The sequence below is a fragment of the Peromyscus maniculatus genome, chromosome 11 (genome assembly GCF_049852395.1).
Source record: "Peromyscus maniculatus bairdii isolate BWxNUB_F1_BW_parent chromosome 11, HU_Pman_BW_mat_3.1, whole genome shotgun sequence".
Taxonomy (NCBI): Eukaryota; Metazoa; Chordata; class Mammalia; order Rodentia; family Cricetidae; genus Peromyscus; species Peromyscus maniculatus.
In genome coordinates this window covers 59,407,895-59,426,352 of record NC_134862.1, presented here as the reverse complement: position 1 = coordinate 59,426,352, position 18,458 = coordinate 59,407,895, and the positions used below count along the sequence as shown (strand labels likewise).

Genomic DNA, 18,458 nt, shown 5'->3' with positions numbered 1-18,458 from the left:
CAAGACCCTTCCTTAGCCTCCTCTCCAAAGGAGGAATCTACCATAAATATCTATAACAAGATGTCAAATCTAAGACACAAGATGTATCCAGGACATAGAAGGCTTCTGGAAATCTTTCCCTGTAGCTGCTTCAGTCCTTTGCATCATTTCTGTCTGAAGAACTTTCTGTAGAACATGAGCAGAAATTCACACATCACAGATCGCTCTTGGCAGAAAAACTTGTCCTCTTTGCATTCTAACTCCAAGTCTCCATGAGAATGGATCTAAGGTAGTTCAAATTCTTCCTCTCGGTCATCTCAGCTGTGACAGATGCAGCCAGGCCATCTAAAGGGAAGTCACTCTGTGGATTGGGAGGTGGTGCCGGGGGAGATCACCAAGAGTCGAGCAGACAGCCTCTATATTGTCTTTATATATTCACCTGAGAAGTAAGCATATGTAAACACAAAGAACTGAAATACAATACAGTGACTACATACTGAAGTGATGGGTTTACTCAAGAGTGGGATATAATAGAAACAGGATGGAGCTTGAGTGCAAAGTTCTGAGTTCTGAGGATGGTCACACATTCTTCATTCATCACTTTTATCTTATTTATAAAATGTAGGTGATGATGTTTCTACTTAAAGGCATTGTGTGATAACTAAATGTCGCACCTACTAAATGTACAATAAATGGCAAAATTTGGGCTAAAACAGTTTGTTTCACCAAAAACTTTTTGTACACACTATCTTGGTGAATCACTAGACTGTATGTTGGCAGTAGAATTAAGATATAGTCTTAAGGAAATCAGTGTCTGTTGGTGTCCAGAGACAAATGGACAGGTAATTCCAATAAAATACAGTACATGTGTTGATTATCATCCTACATGTGACTTGGGTTGACGTGGAAGGTGCTGAGACATAGATGAGAACTTAGGAGAGACTTGAACCAGAACATTTTATATGAAAATGGAGTAAAGCTTCCAGCTGAGCTGAAAGGCAGATAGTTTACACTTCCTGTGGCAGGGAGACTCCACTAGGAACATAAAAGACTTCTTCTAAACACTGCCAGTTTTAAATAAAAGGGCCACGGTGAATACCAATACAGTTTCCAGTTTATGTTTGGTTGTTTATTATTTACTTTTGAGAAAGAGTTCAACTGTGATGTGCAGTCTGGTCTCCAATGCCTACGCTTGTGATCTTCTTTCCTCGGCTTCCAAAGAGACAGGACCACAGGCAGATGCCACTGTGCCAGATTTTCAATAGTCTTTTTACTGCAAGCTTTTTACATGGTAATGAAGCCTGAAAACTCAGAGTGTGGGTATTTTACCTTCAGGTGTATTGAGAGCATATTTTCTGTGCTTTACAAAAATAAGAATTCGAAGAAGAAGGAAGAGAATGATGTTACGTTATTGGTATAAAGGAATAATCTTTTCATCTCAAACTTACATTAGAGATGTTTCTGAAGCACCTTTACTGGATTTAACTGGCAAGAAAGGAAGAAACAGTCCCAGCTTGAGCATTTTAGAATTGCTGCTTTGCACTCTAGTCCAAGGCTTCCAGAGTGATGTACCATCTCAGAACAATTTGTTCACTTCACTTAGAAATTAGAAATGTGTTTTGGCCAATAAATCTAACTTTATTTTTTGGTAGTCATTTTTCTTAATGGGAGTGTTTTCCAGATGTTGCCTAAGTCTCGTCGCCTGGGCCCCTGGCCAACGAATGAGGAAAGCTTGATTTCATAGGTTGTCATTGTTGACTTTGCCTAACCTTTGGACTAATTGGTTCATCCCAATCCATTTGCACTGGTATATAAGACTTCCAGCAACACTGGGGAAATTCATCTATCCTTTTCCAGGTAAGTGTCGAGGCTAACATGCTTGTTGTAGTGTTAAGTTTGTCTTCATTAAATGTATTTGGAAAAGGACGGTAGTTGGAAAGTTTTGAAAAGAGTCACAGTTACGTGAGATACTTGTTGGAAGCCTATGAATTTATATTGAGTTAAAGGAAAGTTGGAAGAACTGCCCCATTGCTCTTGCTAAATTTGACTTTGTTGAAGCTGGTCATTTTATCTCCAGGATATGATTTAAGCCTTGCACTGTAAGTACAGACTGCTTCTCCAACAGAGTTTTAAAATAAGCCTATTTTCTGCTATCATCCTGGGGTATTATAGTGCTTGGTAGTTTAATTGAGGTGGCTTGTTCTGTATCATATATTAAACAGACCGATCAACTACTTTCTCAGGAATTCAAGCTGATTGCTCCTAAGTTTTGCTCTAAGGATGGAGTGGTTTGTTATGGAACTGCATTTGGAAAGTTTCTGAACGCTGTGCATGCCGTGCATATTATGTGGCGGTGAGATTAAAGAGCAGGTTTCCGACGCTTTTATTTTTATTTCAGGCAAGGGTGTCGCATCCGAGAACAACCATGAGGTGGAAAATACTTCCCATCTGCTTGTCACTGCTGCTCCCTGCTCTCTTGATTCAAGAAACTTCATCTCAAGGTAACTTCACCATCAAAAATGCTTCCACCCAACCGCTGTTGTGAAGCGCCCAGTTGGGTTTTATGACAACAAGAGAACACATTCAAAAACATATACATTTGCTTGAGTCTGACAATTTGCAACCCTAGAGCTGACACACACACGGCACATTTGTGTGTTTTGGAATTCTCCCCTTTCCCTCTGGGACTGTGAGAGCTCAGAAGGAGTTCTGAGTTTTGATAGAAAATAATGTCCCTACTCTGTTCAGCTTTTTTCCCCCAAAATTAAAAAAAAAAATTAGACATGTACATAAGAAAACTATGTTGTAGCTACACAACACCATCAAAAAAAATGAAAAAAAATGTAATATTCAAATAACACTTGCTGGTATGTTGACCAATTTAACCAAACTTTTACATCAAATGAATCAATATAAATAACTTACTTTATCATCATGTCAACATAGATAGCACAGTATAATGTACATTTACAGTGTTTCAAGTAGAATAGCTCTCTTTTTTTGTAGGGACTATTCATCCCGTTATGTGCTTGTACAGAGCTGAGTGCCATTGTTATGATATTGCAGAGTTCAGTCCTTCAGAGTCAGCCCTAGGGGGACAGCATGTTACTCCTGTTTGGAGATCCTCCGTGTCCACGCAGCATAGCCATGGCAGAAAGAGTACACAGCATGAGGTTTAAGTTGTTTAGTCATGACAATATGGAACTGTAGCTTTTCCCTTTAACATACACAGTGTGGGAGAAGGAAAAAAATCAATATCCATAATTATTACAGTGAAGTTTTATTTTTAAAATAGACATTTCTAGTGAAATGTCTAAAATTCTCATTGAACCTGAGCAGGAGAGATGGCTGCTTGCTCAGGCACGGTTTCAGAATCACCCAGAAAAGACAAGGTGGAGAAACACAGGAACCAAATATAAATGCCGAGTGAGGAATGGTGGCCACATTCTCTGTCTCGGACCCCTCAGTTTTCTCATTTAGTATTAAGACTCATGACACGGGGTGTCTCCTAAGCCACCCCTTTTCTTTCTGAAACAGTGCTTATTCAGTGAAGGTTCTTTTTAAATAAGTAAAATTATCATGATGATCGGTGGGACTGGGAGAAGAGGCTTGGTAGCAAGCTGACGATGTACAGCGTGAGAACTGGATTTCAGATCCCCGGCACCCAGTGAAAAGCCAGGGTTAGCAGCACAGGCCTGCAACCCGAGCTCAGGGCGTTAAGACAGGCTGACCCTGGAGCTCACTGGCCAAGCAGACTAGCTCCAGCAGCAAGCGCCAGGCTCCGTGAGAGATCTTAGCCAAGAAAACAAAGGTGGAAAGTGATGGAGGAAATCTGGAATCAACCTCTGGCCTGCACGTGTGCACACACACATGCATGTACCACAGACAGACAGACAGACAGACACACACACACACACACACACACACACACACACAGACAGACACACGCAGACACAAGCACACACAGACACACATACACACGCACACACTAGTGGTTTAAATAACTAGCAAAAAACATAAGGCAATAATAGACCACCTATGAAAAATAAGTGGATTTGTTCTAGAAATGTTCTAAGTGTAAAAGAATAATCTTTTGATGTTGTTTTGTCTGCTTTTCTTGCCTTCTCAACCTCTTCTCATTCTTTTCCCTTTATATATATGTATTTATATACATACACTATATATGCATTTTTGTATGTATTGTGCACATATGTATGTAAGCAACCATTCTGAAAGTTATCCTACTCTTCATTGTTTATATATGTGTTAAGACTTAACTTTCCTGGATTCTCTTGAGACTTTTTTTTTTCAGTGTATTTTGATATCCCCCTACAGATCAGGACATTCCATTGGTGGATTCCATTGTTACATCCACGCTGTTATCTCTTGGGGAGGATTTTGCAGTGTTATCTGTCAAATGGTGTTTAGAAATATTTGAGGTTAATTATTTCATCCCATCACTATGGTTTACTTGTCCCCAAACACGCAGTTCATGACCTTTATATCCACACCCAGATCCTAGTTCAAGAGTTCTCTCTTATTCCTACTGACAGAGGGCACTTACAGGAGCCTCCGCTTGCCTAAGCAGCCTCCTCTGAGTTCATCCTTGACAGCGAGAGGCAATGCGGTTAGTGGAGAAGAGGGCCATGCTTTAAATTCAGATACATGGGTTCAAATTTGACATGGGCTATTTGTTTAGGATGATCATATAATTGATTATCCCAAATCAGGGCATTTATAAGAGTAAAAGGATTTTATAAATGAGGAATATATATTCGTTGATCAATTATACACAGGTTATATATAGACACACACACACACACACATATATACATATACAAACAGTAACTAGCTGTGTGTCACTGGGCAAATTATTAAAATTTGTCTTTTTTTCTTTTTGGTGTTTTTTTGAGACAGGATTTCTCTGTGTAGCCCTGGCTGTCCTGGAACTCTCTGTAGACCAGGCTGGACTCGAACTCACAGAGATCTGCCTGCCTCTGCCTCCCAAGTGCTAGCTTTAAAGGCGTGTGCGGTACCATCACCTGGCCTATGTCCCCCTTTTTTATCTTGGAGAGGGCTACTAATACTTTCTTAGAACCATATTCATAAGCTCTGGAGAGAATGGATGGCTCAGTACCTGGCATAGGGCTGCTCAGAAACATGGCCCCTGGTAATGACAATGGAAGCAGACTCTGCAGCCGTAACAGTCACCTTCCCCCAGGACTCCTCATGCAAACATTCCTGGGCCTGACTTTCAATGGTGCATTTACCATCCCGATCTAGTGAAGAATAAAATGACATGACTAAGGCCACACAAAGGCTTACCCAAACATCAGCTAGGTCCGTCGCTGTGTGCTCTTCCCAGCATTGCCCAGTGGGTAAGGCTCTCCTTCCTGGGTGGCTTCGTCCTCCTTAATAGATGTCTCCTTTTCTAAGTGGTTTGGCCGTGTTTACCCTAGTATTGTATAATTTTAGATGTATCAAGCTGTGCAGGGAGATGTGGGGAAGGGTATTCTAGAGATGCCACCTGCAACTGTGATTATAACTGTCAACACTACATGGAGTGCTGTCCTGATTTCAAGAGAGTCTGCACTACAGGTATGTGCCGGGAGCTGGCCGCCGTCTGTCAAGCCCGCTGCTCTGATCCTGCTTTGGACCCTTTGCGCTCTGTTCCTTCTCCCTCCCACCTCCTTTCTTCAAGTGCCTTTTCCTTCACTTGCATAAACGTTGAAGTGCACCGTACCCAAGGATGGCCCCAAAGCTTCTGATTTCTGGGGTTGTGGACAGAGGCCTGGGCACTTGTCACCTGCACATCTGTACCAGCTGCTTGCGTGTAAACTGTCTTGAGTAGATGCTTAATAATGTGACTTGGCGGGTATCAAGTAGGAAGGAAGGCAGACGTCTTCACTAACAGTTGGGTTTTGATGGCTGAGGTCTAGCCTCTCAGATAGTTTCATCAAAAGGACCAATAGGCATAGAACACTGCTGTATGCTATTTGAATTTGGGGTATTAAATGTGTTTCTAAAGAGGATATTTTAAAGATCGAACAAATAGCAGGGTTAAATGATGAATTTCAAGGCCCAAACATTCTGAATTATGAGTGGTATTTCAATTGAACACTATTTGGGCCATTTCTTGTAATAGACACAGACTATTTAATTTTCAATTAATATAAATTTAATATTCAATTTATGAAAACTATAATTAAAATCTGTAAAAGTTATATTTGCATTAGAATTTGCAGGTGGTAACAATAGTGCTGTAAGTTTGTGTGTTGGGTGAAGTATTTCAAGCAGTCCTTGAGTAAATCATCGTACCTCCAACCGAGGTTTTTTCTGGAATAAGCAGGCCCATGTCATAGTCTACACCATGGCCATTAACTGAAACCTTTCAGGCTTATTCTCTTCCCAGCTTATCATCTTAAGAGTGTCTTCATTGTAGATGATTTTTGCCTGAACAGTAGTGGCCTGCTCAACTGGTTTCTTGGGATTTATTATTATAAGATGGGAAGATTCAATGACGGCAAATCTACTACAGAGAAATGGTCTTTGTGCGAGGCAGTGTTGGTGGTGTGAGGAGAGGACGAAGGATCTCATATGAAGGGCAGTTTGCCATAGAGATATTTCCCAGTTTTCTATTGTGTGTACACATGTAAAGGACTCTGGTAGCATCAGGTTGTCTCTTGGTATTTTACAAGGAAAAGAATGGTGCCCCAGCTCATCAAATTTCTTCCCTGACTGAGGCTGTCTCTATTTGGACATCATCCTTTTAAATTTAATTTTTAATCCAGGATGATGTGTGTGTACTCCAAATTCCAAATAAGAGACTTGGAAGTGCACCCTTGGGACTCCCATCAGCTGTCAGATGAGAAAGGCTACAAGATCCGCGTCAGTGCTGCTCTGTGACTAATAACGCACTTTGCCTGTTTTGCTCTGGGCAGAGCTCTCCTGCAAAGGCCGCTGCTTCGAGTCCTTCTCACGAGGGAGAGAGTGCGACTGTGACGCCCAGTGTAAAGAGTTTGGCAAGTGCTGTGCTGATTATGCCAGCTTCTGTGAAGAAGGTAAGAACCATGGCGCCAGCCCGGGCTGCTCAGTCCAGCCAGCCCCGTACCCACCCGGGCTTCAGACACACATCTGGGGGTCTTGATTGTACTAACGTATGAGCTGCTTAGAAATAATTTTGTTTCACAAAGACAAAGAAAAGCATCTTCCGACAGGAGCCTCACAACGACCTCTAGTCACGAGCAGGGGGATATGGGCTGAGTGTACACGCTTTTATCTCCCAAGGTGCTTCCCTTACAGTTTAAAACCTGTCCCCACCTAATGCTGCCGACTTCACCAAATCAGCTGTCCTTAGAGCTCTCTGTGCTCTGAGCCTTACCGTACTGAGTATATATTTAAAGGCAGAGCACTTCCAGCTTCTTTGTATACATCGAATCTACAGGCAAATCTGCTAAGAAGTTGGTACCTCAATTAATTATTTGTTCCTTTCCACCCCTCCGGTCCCCTCAGCAGTTTCTACACAAAGCTGGTGCAGGACAAAGTCAATATTTAGGGAGACTCACTTAAAAACCTTCTGTGGCCGTTAAACCTGAAGGAATACTTGAACAGTGTACCAACAGCCCCATCCTGGTTTCTTTTATAAATAATAATAATAATAATAGTAATAATAATAATCATAGAATACTTTCTCTTCCAATACCTGTTTGTAACCATTCTTTGTCAAAATGTGAATATCTGTGGAGGTAAAATTGAGATAAGCATTACTTACACGATTTGATAATGTTTTTGTTAGGCTGTGTCTCTTCTTTGTTTAGAATGGTGGAAACTTAGCAGAGTTGAGAACTGTTTCTTCACTCTTCAATATTTTCACAGGAAGTATTCTAAAAATACTGGAGACAACACCCTTATTTCAAAACCCCAGAGCACAGCATTCCTGCAGCTTTCAGAAGGCACCGTGATGGGGATATATATTTACTCACTACCTTGATAATTATTTTGGCTAAGAGACAAGCCAAAACCAAAGAAAAGAAAACAAAACAACACCCTATCTCCCAAATACCCCAAGCAGTTATTATGGCAGAGGATGGATAGGAAAGAAGACCGAGTGAAGATACAGACAGAGCATTTGAAATACACATAGCACTTTGTTTTTCTCAAGTATACCCAAGGTTTAGGCTGGAAGTGGAAAGAATGGAGGCAATACAAGGCAACTCCATTCACAGATTTCAGGAAGACAGTCAGGCTCCCAACTGAAAGTAAAAGAACTATGCAGAGCTTCAGAACTTCATTAAAAACAATATTGGAATTGCCAAGTTGTTTCAGGGTTGCTATAGATACTAGTTATTGGGATCTATCTAAAAATTTCAACATTTTGAGAATGGACAGGAGTGATATCCACCCAATTGCCTCCCAACATGGGTAGAGAGAAGCCCGAAAGGTTATCTGTTTTGGCCACGATCCCTAACTAGTACCCGGCAGAGCTATTACTCAACTTGGCATTTTGTTGCGGGGAGGAGAAAGAGGGCGAGGTACAGTGCCCGGTTCCTGGAAGTCAGAAGAGTTCTGAGGAGATGTTGGGAGCAGCGGGTGTATGTAACTCTTGTCTTCCCCATCTCCACTTCTGTTTTCTTCTCTTCCAAGTCCCTCTCCTTTCTTCTGATTCCCAGGGATGCCCCATGCTCCCTCTTTTAGGCATTAAGGAATGGGAGGAGGGAATAGAAGGCACAGGAGATACACACCAAACCATTAGTTTGTGTTAACTCGGGAAGGGCCATTCATTTGTGGAAAAGCGTAATGCAGAGATGTGAAATCTTCAAAGTATACCTATACAACTTTTACAATAAAAATCAGGGCAAACTGGCATTGTTTGACCCAAATGCACATGGAAACAGGAAACATATATTAGAGTTGACTAGGGTATGACTTTTCCCATTATCCATATACAGTATTATTTTTGTAATTGTGGGATGATGGCAAGATAGATGAAACTCATAGAATTACAACTTATTTTAGGTGGGCATTCCTCTTCAGAAATGTTGAATACACATTTCACTTTACAGATGAGAAAATGTTCAATAGTTTGGGTTATTCCAAGGTCAAAAAGGTAGACACCTAGAGAAGCATATGACCATCATTAAGAACATTGACTTCCTGAAACTGCTTTCTATCATAATTGCCCACAGTTTGAGAATCACTATTTTATAGCAACGTGTCCTCAGAATTACTGGGGTTATTCGTGTTGGGCTACAGCTATCCTGTACTGACATTTAGCGGTGTCTCCTCTCGAAGCCACATGCATCCCCGCTTTTCAGTTAGCGCTGTTGATGACTCTAAACTGGATGTTAATCAACCTGTCTTGCTTGGCCTCAGTGCATAACCCCACATCACCACCTCCAAAGACTGCACCTCCGCCTCCAGGAGCACCTCCCATCATCAAATCAACCACCAAACGCTCACCCAAACCACCAAAAAAGAAGACTAAGAAAGTTGTAGAATCAGAGGAAATAACAGAAGGTAGGAAGATGTCAGACATCACTACAGGAGATTTCTGAGCCGAAATATCCTGTAGGTGGACTATTCTTATGAATATCCTCAGAGGGAAATCTTTTGAGTCATGAAGGGCTCATTATATCTTTTTTTTTGTTTACTTGACTTAAGTTAAAATTTAAGCCAAAATATAAACCCTTGGATATTTATAGTCCTTATTTACCAAACGCAGCATGGGTGGTCCTCATCAGAAGAGGTAAATCTCACTATAAAAAATGAAAACATGATTTTTTTCTCCATTTTTTTTTTATAGAATTAGATTGTGTAACTTTTAGCAGGTGTGGGAAAAATCAGGAGAAAGTCACATTGTTAGTATGTACAATCAACTCAGGTGACTTGCTTTTGATCGACAGCTTTAAAAAGTGAGTAGTGGTGTTACCCACAACATGACAGCAGACTACAACTCTTGAAGACCAGTTATCAGCATTTCTTGTTGTGTGCAGACCAGCAGTTCTGTTTGCTTTATTTTGTTTTAAATCACAGTTGGTGTGATCAAACTTTTTATTTGATTTATAGAACATTCTGTTTCTGAAAACCAAGAGTCTTCCTCCTCCTCCTCCTCTTCCTCTTCAACTATTCGGAAAATCAAGTCTTCCAAAAATTCAGCTAATAGAGAATTACAGAAGAAACCAAAAGGTTTGAGCATTGATAAAGATCAAAGACTCTATCAATGCTGCATTAAACAATCATTTTTCAAAAAGTTATGTGTTGATAGAATGGTTTGCGATCTCAGTATTTGGGGAGCATGTAACCATGGAAACACTCAGTTTAGAAAGTACCAAATGAAGACAACTTACAGAGACTCAGTGGTAAGCAGCTAAGCCACCCTTTACAGCAAGGGATCTGAAGATGCTGTAGTAGTGACTGGAAGCACAGATGGTACTAGAGACAATAGTTTGTGGCCGTCTGTTGCAATCCCTGTCTAGCAGATCACTGTGTCTTCTTCTCTTTCCTCTCTGCCCCCAGCCTTTGTTTTCCCTTCTATGGTTTTATTTAACAAAAACCCAGTGCTTTCCCAACATTAGTCCTTGACATTCTGCTAAACCTCCAGGGAAAGCAAGATTATCATTATTATTTTCCTAACCTTTATACATTTATTTATTTATTAATTTTGGTTTTTTGAGACAGGGTTTCTCTGTGTAGCTTTGGAGCCTTTCCTGGAACTCACTCTGTAGCCCAGGCTGGCCTCGAAATCACAGAGATCCGCCTGGCTCTGTCTCCCGAGTGCTGGGATTAAAGGCGTGGCTCCACCACCTCCCAGCTTTCCTAACCTTTAAAAAAAAAAATCTGTCTCACTTCTCTCTGCAAGTTAAAGAATAGGCCATTATTTCCCGAGAAGAGATTCTATTTTACCTGTTCTTTGTATTTCCTGAAATTCTAAAATACATTCTTTCTCTAGTAAGTAGTGGAATTGTGAGGAATGTTTCTTTGGATGGTCGTAGTTTTGCTATAACCTTCTCTAGCCTGATAGCCAGATATTCTAACTTCAAGTTATTCCAAGAATCCTGCTCACAATGGAAGTGCAATACAAATCTGTTTGCCAAACAGATTTCATATCAGTGAAAAGCTTTTGGGGCTTGGTAGCTCCCCTAAGGGGTAGCAGCTATGGCGAATCTTAAGTACAGTCGATTGCACTAGCGTCCTGATTGCCTGTGTCTTCTGGACTATCGAGTTTATCGGCGCAGTCGAAAATGAGCGGTCAACAGCCTTATGGAGGGCGACTAGGCTCAGCAGAAACCTTGGAAAGAATGGGACCAGATCCTCAGTCAGTTGGAGAGAGCTTTGTAGGAGTTAGTGCGAAGAAACTACAAGAGGTTGGAATCAAGTTTCCAGGAAGAAGGGACAGCATCGAACAATACGGAATGGGGGTGGGTGGCATGGGGGAGCAGGTGAGGGGGAATGAGCATTAACACAGACATGTGTTCATGCTGCTGCTCACTTTGTTGACTTCAAGCTGCCACTGTCTTCCACGTATTTACGTTTAAGGTTTCATTTGTGGTTTTCATCCGTTTACCTCGTTTACTCAATAAAAAGCCTCCAAAGATAAAAACTTTACCTTTTACCATATATTCAGACATTAAAGGTTAGCAATTTGCCTACAGACACATAGTTAGTCAGCGATATGGCTCTGATCATTATGTTACTATTAAAGGGGGAAAAAGTAATCAAAATAACAACTTCTATTTTTTTCTCTAGTAAAAGATAACAAGAAAAACACCCCTAAAAAGGAACCGAATCCAGAAGCACCGGTTGTAGATGAAGCTGGAAGTGGACTGGATAATGCTGAGTCCAAGCTCACCCCAACTCCTGACAATCCGACCCCTTCGTCTCCCAAGACTACAGCAGCAAAACCAGCAAGTGCTAAACCCAGTCTTGCACCCAATCCTGAGACATCCAAAGAGGCATCTTCGACTTCCAATAAAGAGACAACCGTTGAAACGAAGGAGAGTTCTGAGACTAACAAACAGACTTCTGCCAGCAAGAAAGAGAAAACGACTTCAGCTAAAGAGATACGGAGTGCAGAGAAAAAAGATGCTGCACCCACAGCTGACGGCCCCCCACCCACTACCGCCAAGAACTCAGCTCCCACCACCACCAAGAAGCCAGTACCCACTACTACAAAGGAACCGGCTCCCTCCACCACCAAGAAGCCTGTAACTACAACCAAGGAACCTGCTCCTACCACGCCCAAGAAGCCTGAACTCACCACCCCCAAGGAACCAGCTCCCACCACCCCCAAGGAACCAGCTCCCACCACCCCCAAGGAACCAGCTCCCACGACCCCTAAGGAGCCTGAGCCCACCACCCCCAAGGAACCAGCTCCCACGACCCCTAAGGAGCCTGAACCCACCACCCCCAAGAAGCCTGAACCCACAACCCCCAAGGAGCCTGAGCCCACCACCCCCAAGGAGCCTGAGCCCACCACCCCCAAGGAGCCTGAGCCCACCACCCCCAAGGAGCCTGAGCCCACCACTCCTAAGGAACCTGAACCCACCACCCCCAAAGAGCCTGAACCCACCACCCCCAAGGAGCCTGCTCCCACGACCCCTAAGGAGCCTGAGCCCACCACCCCCAAGGAACCAGCTCCCACGACCCCTAAGGAGCCTGAACCCACCACCCCCAAGGAGCCTGAGCCCACCACGCCCAAGAAGCCTGAACCCACCACCCCCAAGGAACCAGCTCCCACCACCCCCAAGGAACCAGCTCCCACCACCCCCAAGGAACCAGCTCCCACGACCCCTAAGGAGCCTGAACCCACCACCCCCAAGAAGCCTGAACCCACAACCCCCAAGGAGCCTGAGCCCACCACCCCCAAGGAGCCTGAGCCCACCACCCCCAAGGAGCCTGAGCCCACCACCCCCAAGGAGCCTGAGCCCACCACCCCCAAGGAGCCTGAGCCCACCACCCCCAAGGAGCCTGAGCCCACCACTCCTAAGGAGTCTGAGCCCACAACCCCTAAGAAGCCTGAACCCACCACCCCCAAGGAACCAGCTCCCATCCCCACAAAGGAGCCTGAGCCCACTACCACGAAGAAGCCTGAACCCACCATCCCTGAGGAACTGACTCCTGAGGTGAGCGAACCTGAACCGACTACAGCAGCTAAAGAGAAGACAACAGAAAAAGACACACCCAAAACTACAACTGTTGCCCTTAAGACCAAAGCAATTACACCAGAAGAGACTACCAAATCAGAGGCAAGTACCACCACACAAATAACACCTACAACTCAAGAAACCACATCACCCCAAAAAACTACCGTGAAAGCAACTACTCTTGTACCCAAAGTACCGGCTCTGACGGAAGAGACTCTGAACAAACCTGAAGAACCAACCCCTGCACCCGAAGATTCTGATGATCCTAAGATATCTCCAAAACCCCAGAAGCCAACCAAAGCACCCAAGAAGCCCACCCCTACCAAAAAGCCAAAAGCACCCAAGAAGCCCACCCCTTCCAAAAAGCCAAAAGGGAGAAAACCGAAAACGACACCACCTCCTCTAAAGACGACTCCAGCAATGCCTGAAGCGAACACCACTCCGTTAGACATCGTGCTGCCAACCACCGCCAGCCCTAAGCAAACTCCAAACTCAGAAGCAGCTGAGGTAACACTCGATCGTGAAGATGCGGAAGGAGGTGAAGGAGGAACACGTGTCATGATTCCCAGGCCTCCTGTGTTATCCCCCATTGTTATTCCGGGCAGTGGTCACGTGGCCAGCGCACTCAACCACGGCATGAACATCAATCCCATGCTTTCAGGTACTAAGAATCAGTTCCTCTGTTGTAGAATCTCTCTATGGAGATCCAGGGTCCAGAGCTCTAACTTGTGAACTTCTCAAGTTTGATTACAGCTTCCCTACAGGTGTGCAGAGTATGAATAACCATAGTCTATTTAGTCTCCAGGACACTTGAGTAGTAATTAGCGTCAGCAATTTAGTGTTGGCAAAGTCCAGACATGTCTGTTGGAAGCAGAAATGGGGTGTAGAATGTCAAAATAATTTAGTTAGGACTGTATCCTTTAGAGAGCATAATGCAAAGAAAAAAAAAAAACCCATTTCCTTTTCTAAATCAACCCCAAAAGGCAGTGACTGAAAACAGTTCAAATGTCTAATAAATACATCATGTGAATGAAGATCTGGACAACCTCTTACACCTCACTATTTTTATGTAATACTCCTGAATCACAATAGGTAAGAGGAATTATGGAACCTTATCACCTCCTCTTCACCTTACTAGACTTTAGAAGGGTAAACAGGAAACAGAATCCTGTGAAGGATTTGAAAACAACAAATTGCTTTCCCCATTCTGCTCTTTATTAATTTTTGTCTGTTTCAGACGAGACCAATTTATGCAACGGTAAGCCAGTGGATGGACTGACTACTTTGCGCAACGGGACGTTAGTTGCATTTCGAGGTGAGCTACGAATGGATAAATGTGCTTGTTTTGTGTGGCATTCCCGAGGACAGTCACGAGGGTGCTAATTTGAACTGTACTTTTGAAAGGAAAAACTGAAAATATTAGATTGATTAATTTAGACACATAAGTACAACAAATACTTGTATTATTACTGAAGGTTTTTTTTTTAAACACAGTAATTTTAATTTTATTGATAATATATATTATATATTAACAAAAGCAATTCTGTAAAAATATATTCATTTTCAACTCAAATAGGAATTCAGTGTCAATTTCAAACTAAATGAAATGACAAGAGATTTGCATTCCCTGACCAATTTTAGAAAATTATGCCTCCATTGTGAGGTAAGAAAAGTTGTACTTTTTGAGAGTTACAGAGAATTAAGTATATTTCCCATGGACTGATATTTTAGTATTCTTAGAACACAGGTTAAGTATGAACGAAAACAAATCATATGTAGTAAAGGTTCAAGAGATTTTATTAGTCATTAAGTTATAACACTAATTCTATAAAGAAAAAACACTGAAACCCAGAGAGCTATACATCACAATGGCAAAAGATCTTTTTAGAGAAAGTAGAAACTGAGCTGGTGAGATGGCCCAGTGGATGAAGGGACCCACTGTCAAGCCTGATGACCTGGATTGATCTCTGAGACCTACATGGTGGGAGGAGAAAGCCAATTCTCAAGTTGTTCTGTGACCTCCACATGCACCCTGCAAGTGTCCACACATAACAGATAAAAAAAAAAAAAATCAAATCAAGTTAACATCAGGATGGGTGTGTAGTAGCACACTCTCATAATCCCAACCCTCAGGAGCTGGAGGCAGGTAGGATCTCTGTGAGTTCAAGGCCAGCCTGGTGTTCACAGACTGTCTCAAAACCCTCTAAAATTAAATTAAAAACTTAAAACATAGGAACTAAAATATCTCAAAATATCTTTCCTAAATTTTGGGTTTAAGAAATATCTTAGAAATACACAAATTTTCTCTTTTTTACGTGGCTCTACTTCTTCTGGGCAGTTAACACATTGAATCCATTTTTCTTGATAATCATCCTTTTCCATTTTCTCTTCTGTGGGGACTTATTTTAGTATTCAGACTGTAGGCTGACTCGTTTCTTTACTTTCTAGGTCATTATTTCTGGATGCTGAATCCATTCAGACCCCCATCTCCACCGCGCAGAATCACAGAAGTCTGGGGTATTCCTTCCCCTATTGACACGGTTTTCACTAGATGCAACTGTGAAGGGAAAACTTTCTTCTTTAAGGTAACACAAATATTGCTTGGAAACAAGGATGCAGTTGCACCTTGTCCTAACACCATCTTAACCATTTGGAGACAATGAACTGTTTGTTTTCTCAAAAGCAACAATCTGATAGTACTTACCATCTGCTTATTCAAATTCAACCAAGTTATCGTCATCTCCCTACGCTTCAATCTGAGAACCAATTCCAGAACCATGTCTACAAAAGCCTTTAACATTATTTTCTCCTTTAAACAATCAGGATTCTCAGTACTGGCGCTTCACCAATGATGTACAAGATGCTGGGTATCCTAAACCAATTGTCAAAGGCTTCGGAGGACTAACCGGGAAGGTAGTGGCAGCCCTTTCAATAGCCAAGTACAAGGACAGGCCTGAATCTGTGTACTTCTTCAAGAGAGGTATGTATCACACAACTGCCAACGTGACACTGCTCTTTAAGAACTGACTCTTTGATATCTGATTGTTAAAAATAGTATAGGACATAAGAGTTATTTAGATCTCCCGCAAAGTGAATCACAGAACATCTGGGTCTGATAAAAAGAACGCTGTCATTGACTCTGGGTTAGGCAATTTGTTGGATTCGTTTGTTCAACACACATTTCAGGTCTTAGTAATTACTGTATTTCAAGAATATTTTTCAATTAACTATTCAATTAACAATAGCCATTATTAAAGAATGTCTATATGTATTTATGAAACACAACCAAAAAATGTCAAGGCAATCTTAACCCATTCCTCTCTGTGTGGATTAACCTGAGTTTTTGTTTGCAATGTGGTTTTCCTCATATGTAACAGGTGGCAACATACAGCAGTACACTTACAAACACGAGCCCGTGAGAAAGTGCACTGCAAAGAGGCCTACTATCAACTACTCTGTGTACGGGGGAGCGGCGCAGGTCAGGAGGCGCCGCTTTGAGCGCGCTGTCGGACCTCTGCAGACACACACCTTCAGAATCCACTACTCGGTGCCCATGAGAGTCGCTTATCAAGACAAGGGTAATGTTTCCATCACATCAAGAATTCTGATCATGAAGGAGATTACTGGTCAAAAAGTGCTAACAATTTAAACTCATGGATGTAAAACAAATCCATTGGCCTTACTGAGTAATAACCAAAGATCAATTCTTTGTTTTTCTTTGTGGGTAAAGAAAGTTGTTTATTCACGTCTGTTAATTATAAACCAACAAGCACTGTATACAAGTCTGTAACCCTCCAGACAGTCCTAACAGTGAGGTGTTAATGCTACAGCAGAGAACAAACTCGGAACCTGGACTTGTGCAGCTCTAAGGCTGCAAACTCTTTCAAAGCTTTATACAAATTCTGCCCACAGGTTTCCTCCATAACGAAGTTAAAGTGAGCACACTGTGGAGAGGATTTCCAAATGTTGTTACCTCGGCGATAACACTGCCTAACGCCAGAAAACCTGACGGCTATGATTACTACGCCTTTTCTAAAGGTAAGGAAGAGAGAGCAGCTTGCGACCTTCCCAAGTCGATCTCACTTGTGGAAGCACAAACGTAGTGTAAGTGGAAAGGGCAAGTGTACACTGACTGGAAGTGAGAGACTCAACTTCAGTGTTTACTCAGTGTGAAGGGAGAGACTGCTGCACCCATTTCACTGAGCTGGAGGGAGAGCAGTTCAGTCCTACCACACCGCTAGGAGAGCAGGAGGAACAGTCCCTCGTTACTATCATGAGAGGCACTTAAGATCCCACATGGCAATACAGTCTACAAGGTGTACAAGACATTCATGGAACCAGTTTTATTAACTCAAGTCTATTACCCAGGATACTAATGTTTGGAAAGACCAGCTATCTAAATTATTCTGCCCATGACTCTGTAATATGAATGCCTAAGAGGTATACTTTGAGAATGATAAAAGCCAAATGAATCACTTTTTAGATTACCTTGGTTCTTTAAATACTTATTTCAAAAAGCAGAGTTGAACCTAGTATTACTTGAAAGATGCTGAAAGATCATTCCATCACACAAATTATTTTTTGTCAGGAAGTTAAAAAATCACCTTTAATACTGAAATGACACTGACTTTGAACCTAATAATCAACATGAACAAGTGTTTTACCTTCCTTGTAATTAAAAAGATGCCTTCTCTTTCTCATTAGATCAATACTATAACATCGATGTGCCAACTAGAACAGCCAGAGCAATTACTACTCGTTCTGGGCAGACTCTCTCCAAAGTCTGGTACAACTGTCCTTAGCTTATGCGCAAAGAAGAGTCATCAAAAGGAAACGAAGAAAACTGATAAATTTTGACATTGAAATACATTTTATTAATAAAGAATGTTGAAATGAGCATACCTATTTAAATACAAAACACTTCTCAACTTGACAATCATTATATTAAAACAGATTTGCCAATCTTATTCACAGGTGCTGTAGTTTACAGATCACTTAATTAATATTTCCTCTATTCAGTCCTCCTCTTCCTCCCATTGCATGGCTTACACCTGTAGACAGAAGTAATAAAAGGTAATCATGTTCAGTAGAAATATCTAATATTATAGATATTAAAAGATATTCCCCATGTTGACTAACAGTTGTTAAAACATCACTAGTTTTATGATGTAAATACAGTCTAATGAGTTACATTAGAAAACATGGAAATACTAAAATCTTGTATTCCTTTACTAGCTACAACAGCTACAAAACTTTTATTGCACAAAAAAGTACCTAACATCCTAAGAATGCAGGTAGAGCTAGTACATTGAATACACAGCATGCTCACACTTTAGA

The 18,458-nt window shown here is 41.8% G+C and overlaps 2 protein-coding genes across 7 annotated transcripts in view; one reads left to right on the top strand and one right to left on the bottom strand.

The window, feature by feature from the left end:
* Positions 1-1,743: 1,743 nt before the first annotated feature.
* Positions 1,744-18,039, top strand: Prg4 (proteoglycan 4). Of its 6 annotated transcripts, none has more exons than XM_076547582.1 (13): positions 1,744-1,836; positions 2,378-2,480; positions 5,455-5,577; positions 6,921-7,040; positions 9,352-9,495; positions 10,045-10,164; positions 11,725-13,782; positions 14,359-14,436; positions 15,570-15,706; positions 15,945-16,101; positions 16,499-16,699; positions 17,034-17,159; positions 17,826-18,039. In XM_076547582.1, exons 2-13 carry the CDS (start codon positions 2,405-2,407, stop codon positions 17,921-17,923), a joined length of 3,438 nt encoding a protein of 1,145 aa, XP_076403697.1. In that variant the 5' UTR covers positions 1,744-1,836; positions 2,378-2,404; the 3' UTR covers positions 17,924-18,039. The 6 variants fall into 6 exon arrangements, with proteins under 6 accessions (XP_076403697.1, XP_076403700.1, XP_076403699.1 ...); XM_076547583.1 differs by lacking the exon at positions 1,744-1,836 and adding an exon at positions 2,057-2,078; XM_076547585.1 differs by lacking the exon at positions 5,455-5,577.
* Positions 17,973-18,458, bottom strand: part of Tpr (translocated promoter region, nuclear basket protein) — a 57,885-nt gene continuing 57,399 nt past the window's right edge. The window contains exon 52 of the mRNA XM_006979944.4: positions 17,973-18,172. Coding sequence (XP_006980006.1) covers positions 18,117-18,172 — 56 coding nt within the window. The 3' untranslated portion in view covers positions 17,973-18,116. The remainder of the gene's footprint in view (positions 18,173-18,458) is intronic.

Excerpts from the sequence above, each read along its gene's own strand:
- Prg4 (XM_076547582.1), top strand. The coding sequence starts at position 2,405 with ATGAGGTGGAAAATACTTCCCATCTGCTTGTCACTGCTGCTCCCTGCT. Across the intron at positions 7,041-9,351 it reads TGCCAGCTTCTGTGAAGAAG|TGCATAACCCCACATCACCA; the intron begins GTAAGAACCATG and ends GCTTGGCCTCAG. Across the intron at positions 9,496-10,044 it reads ATCAGAGGAAATAACAGAAG|AACATTCTGTTTCTGAAAAC; the intron begins GTAGGAAGATGT and ends TTTGATTTATAG.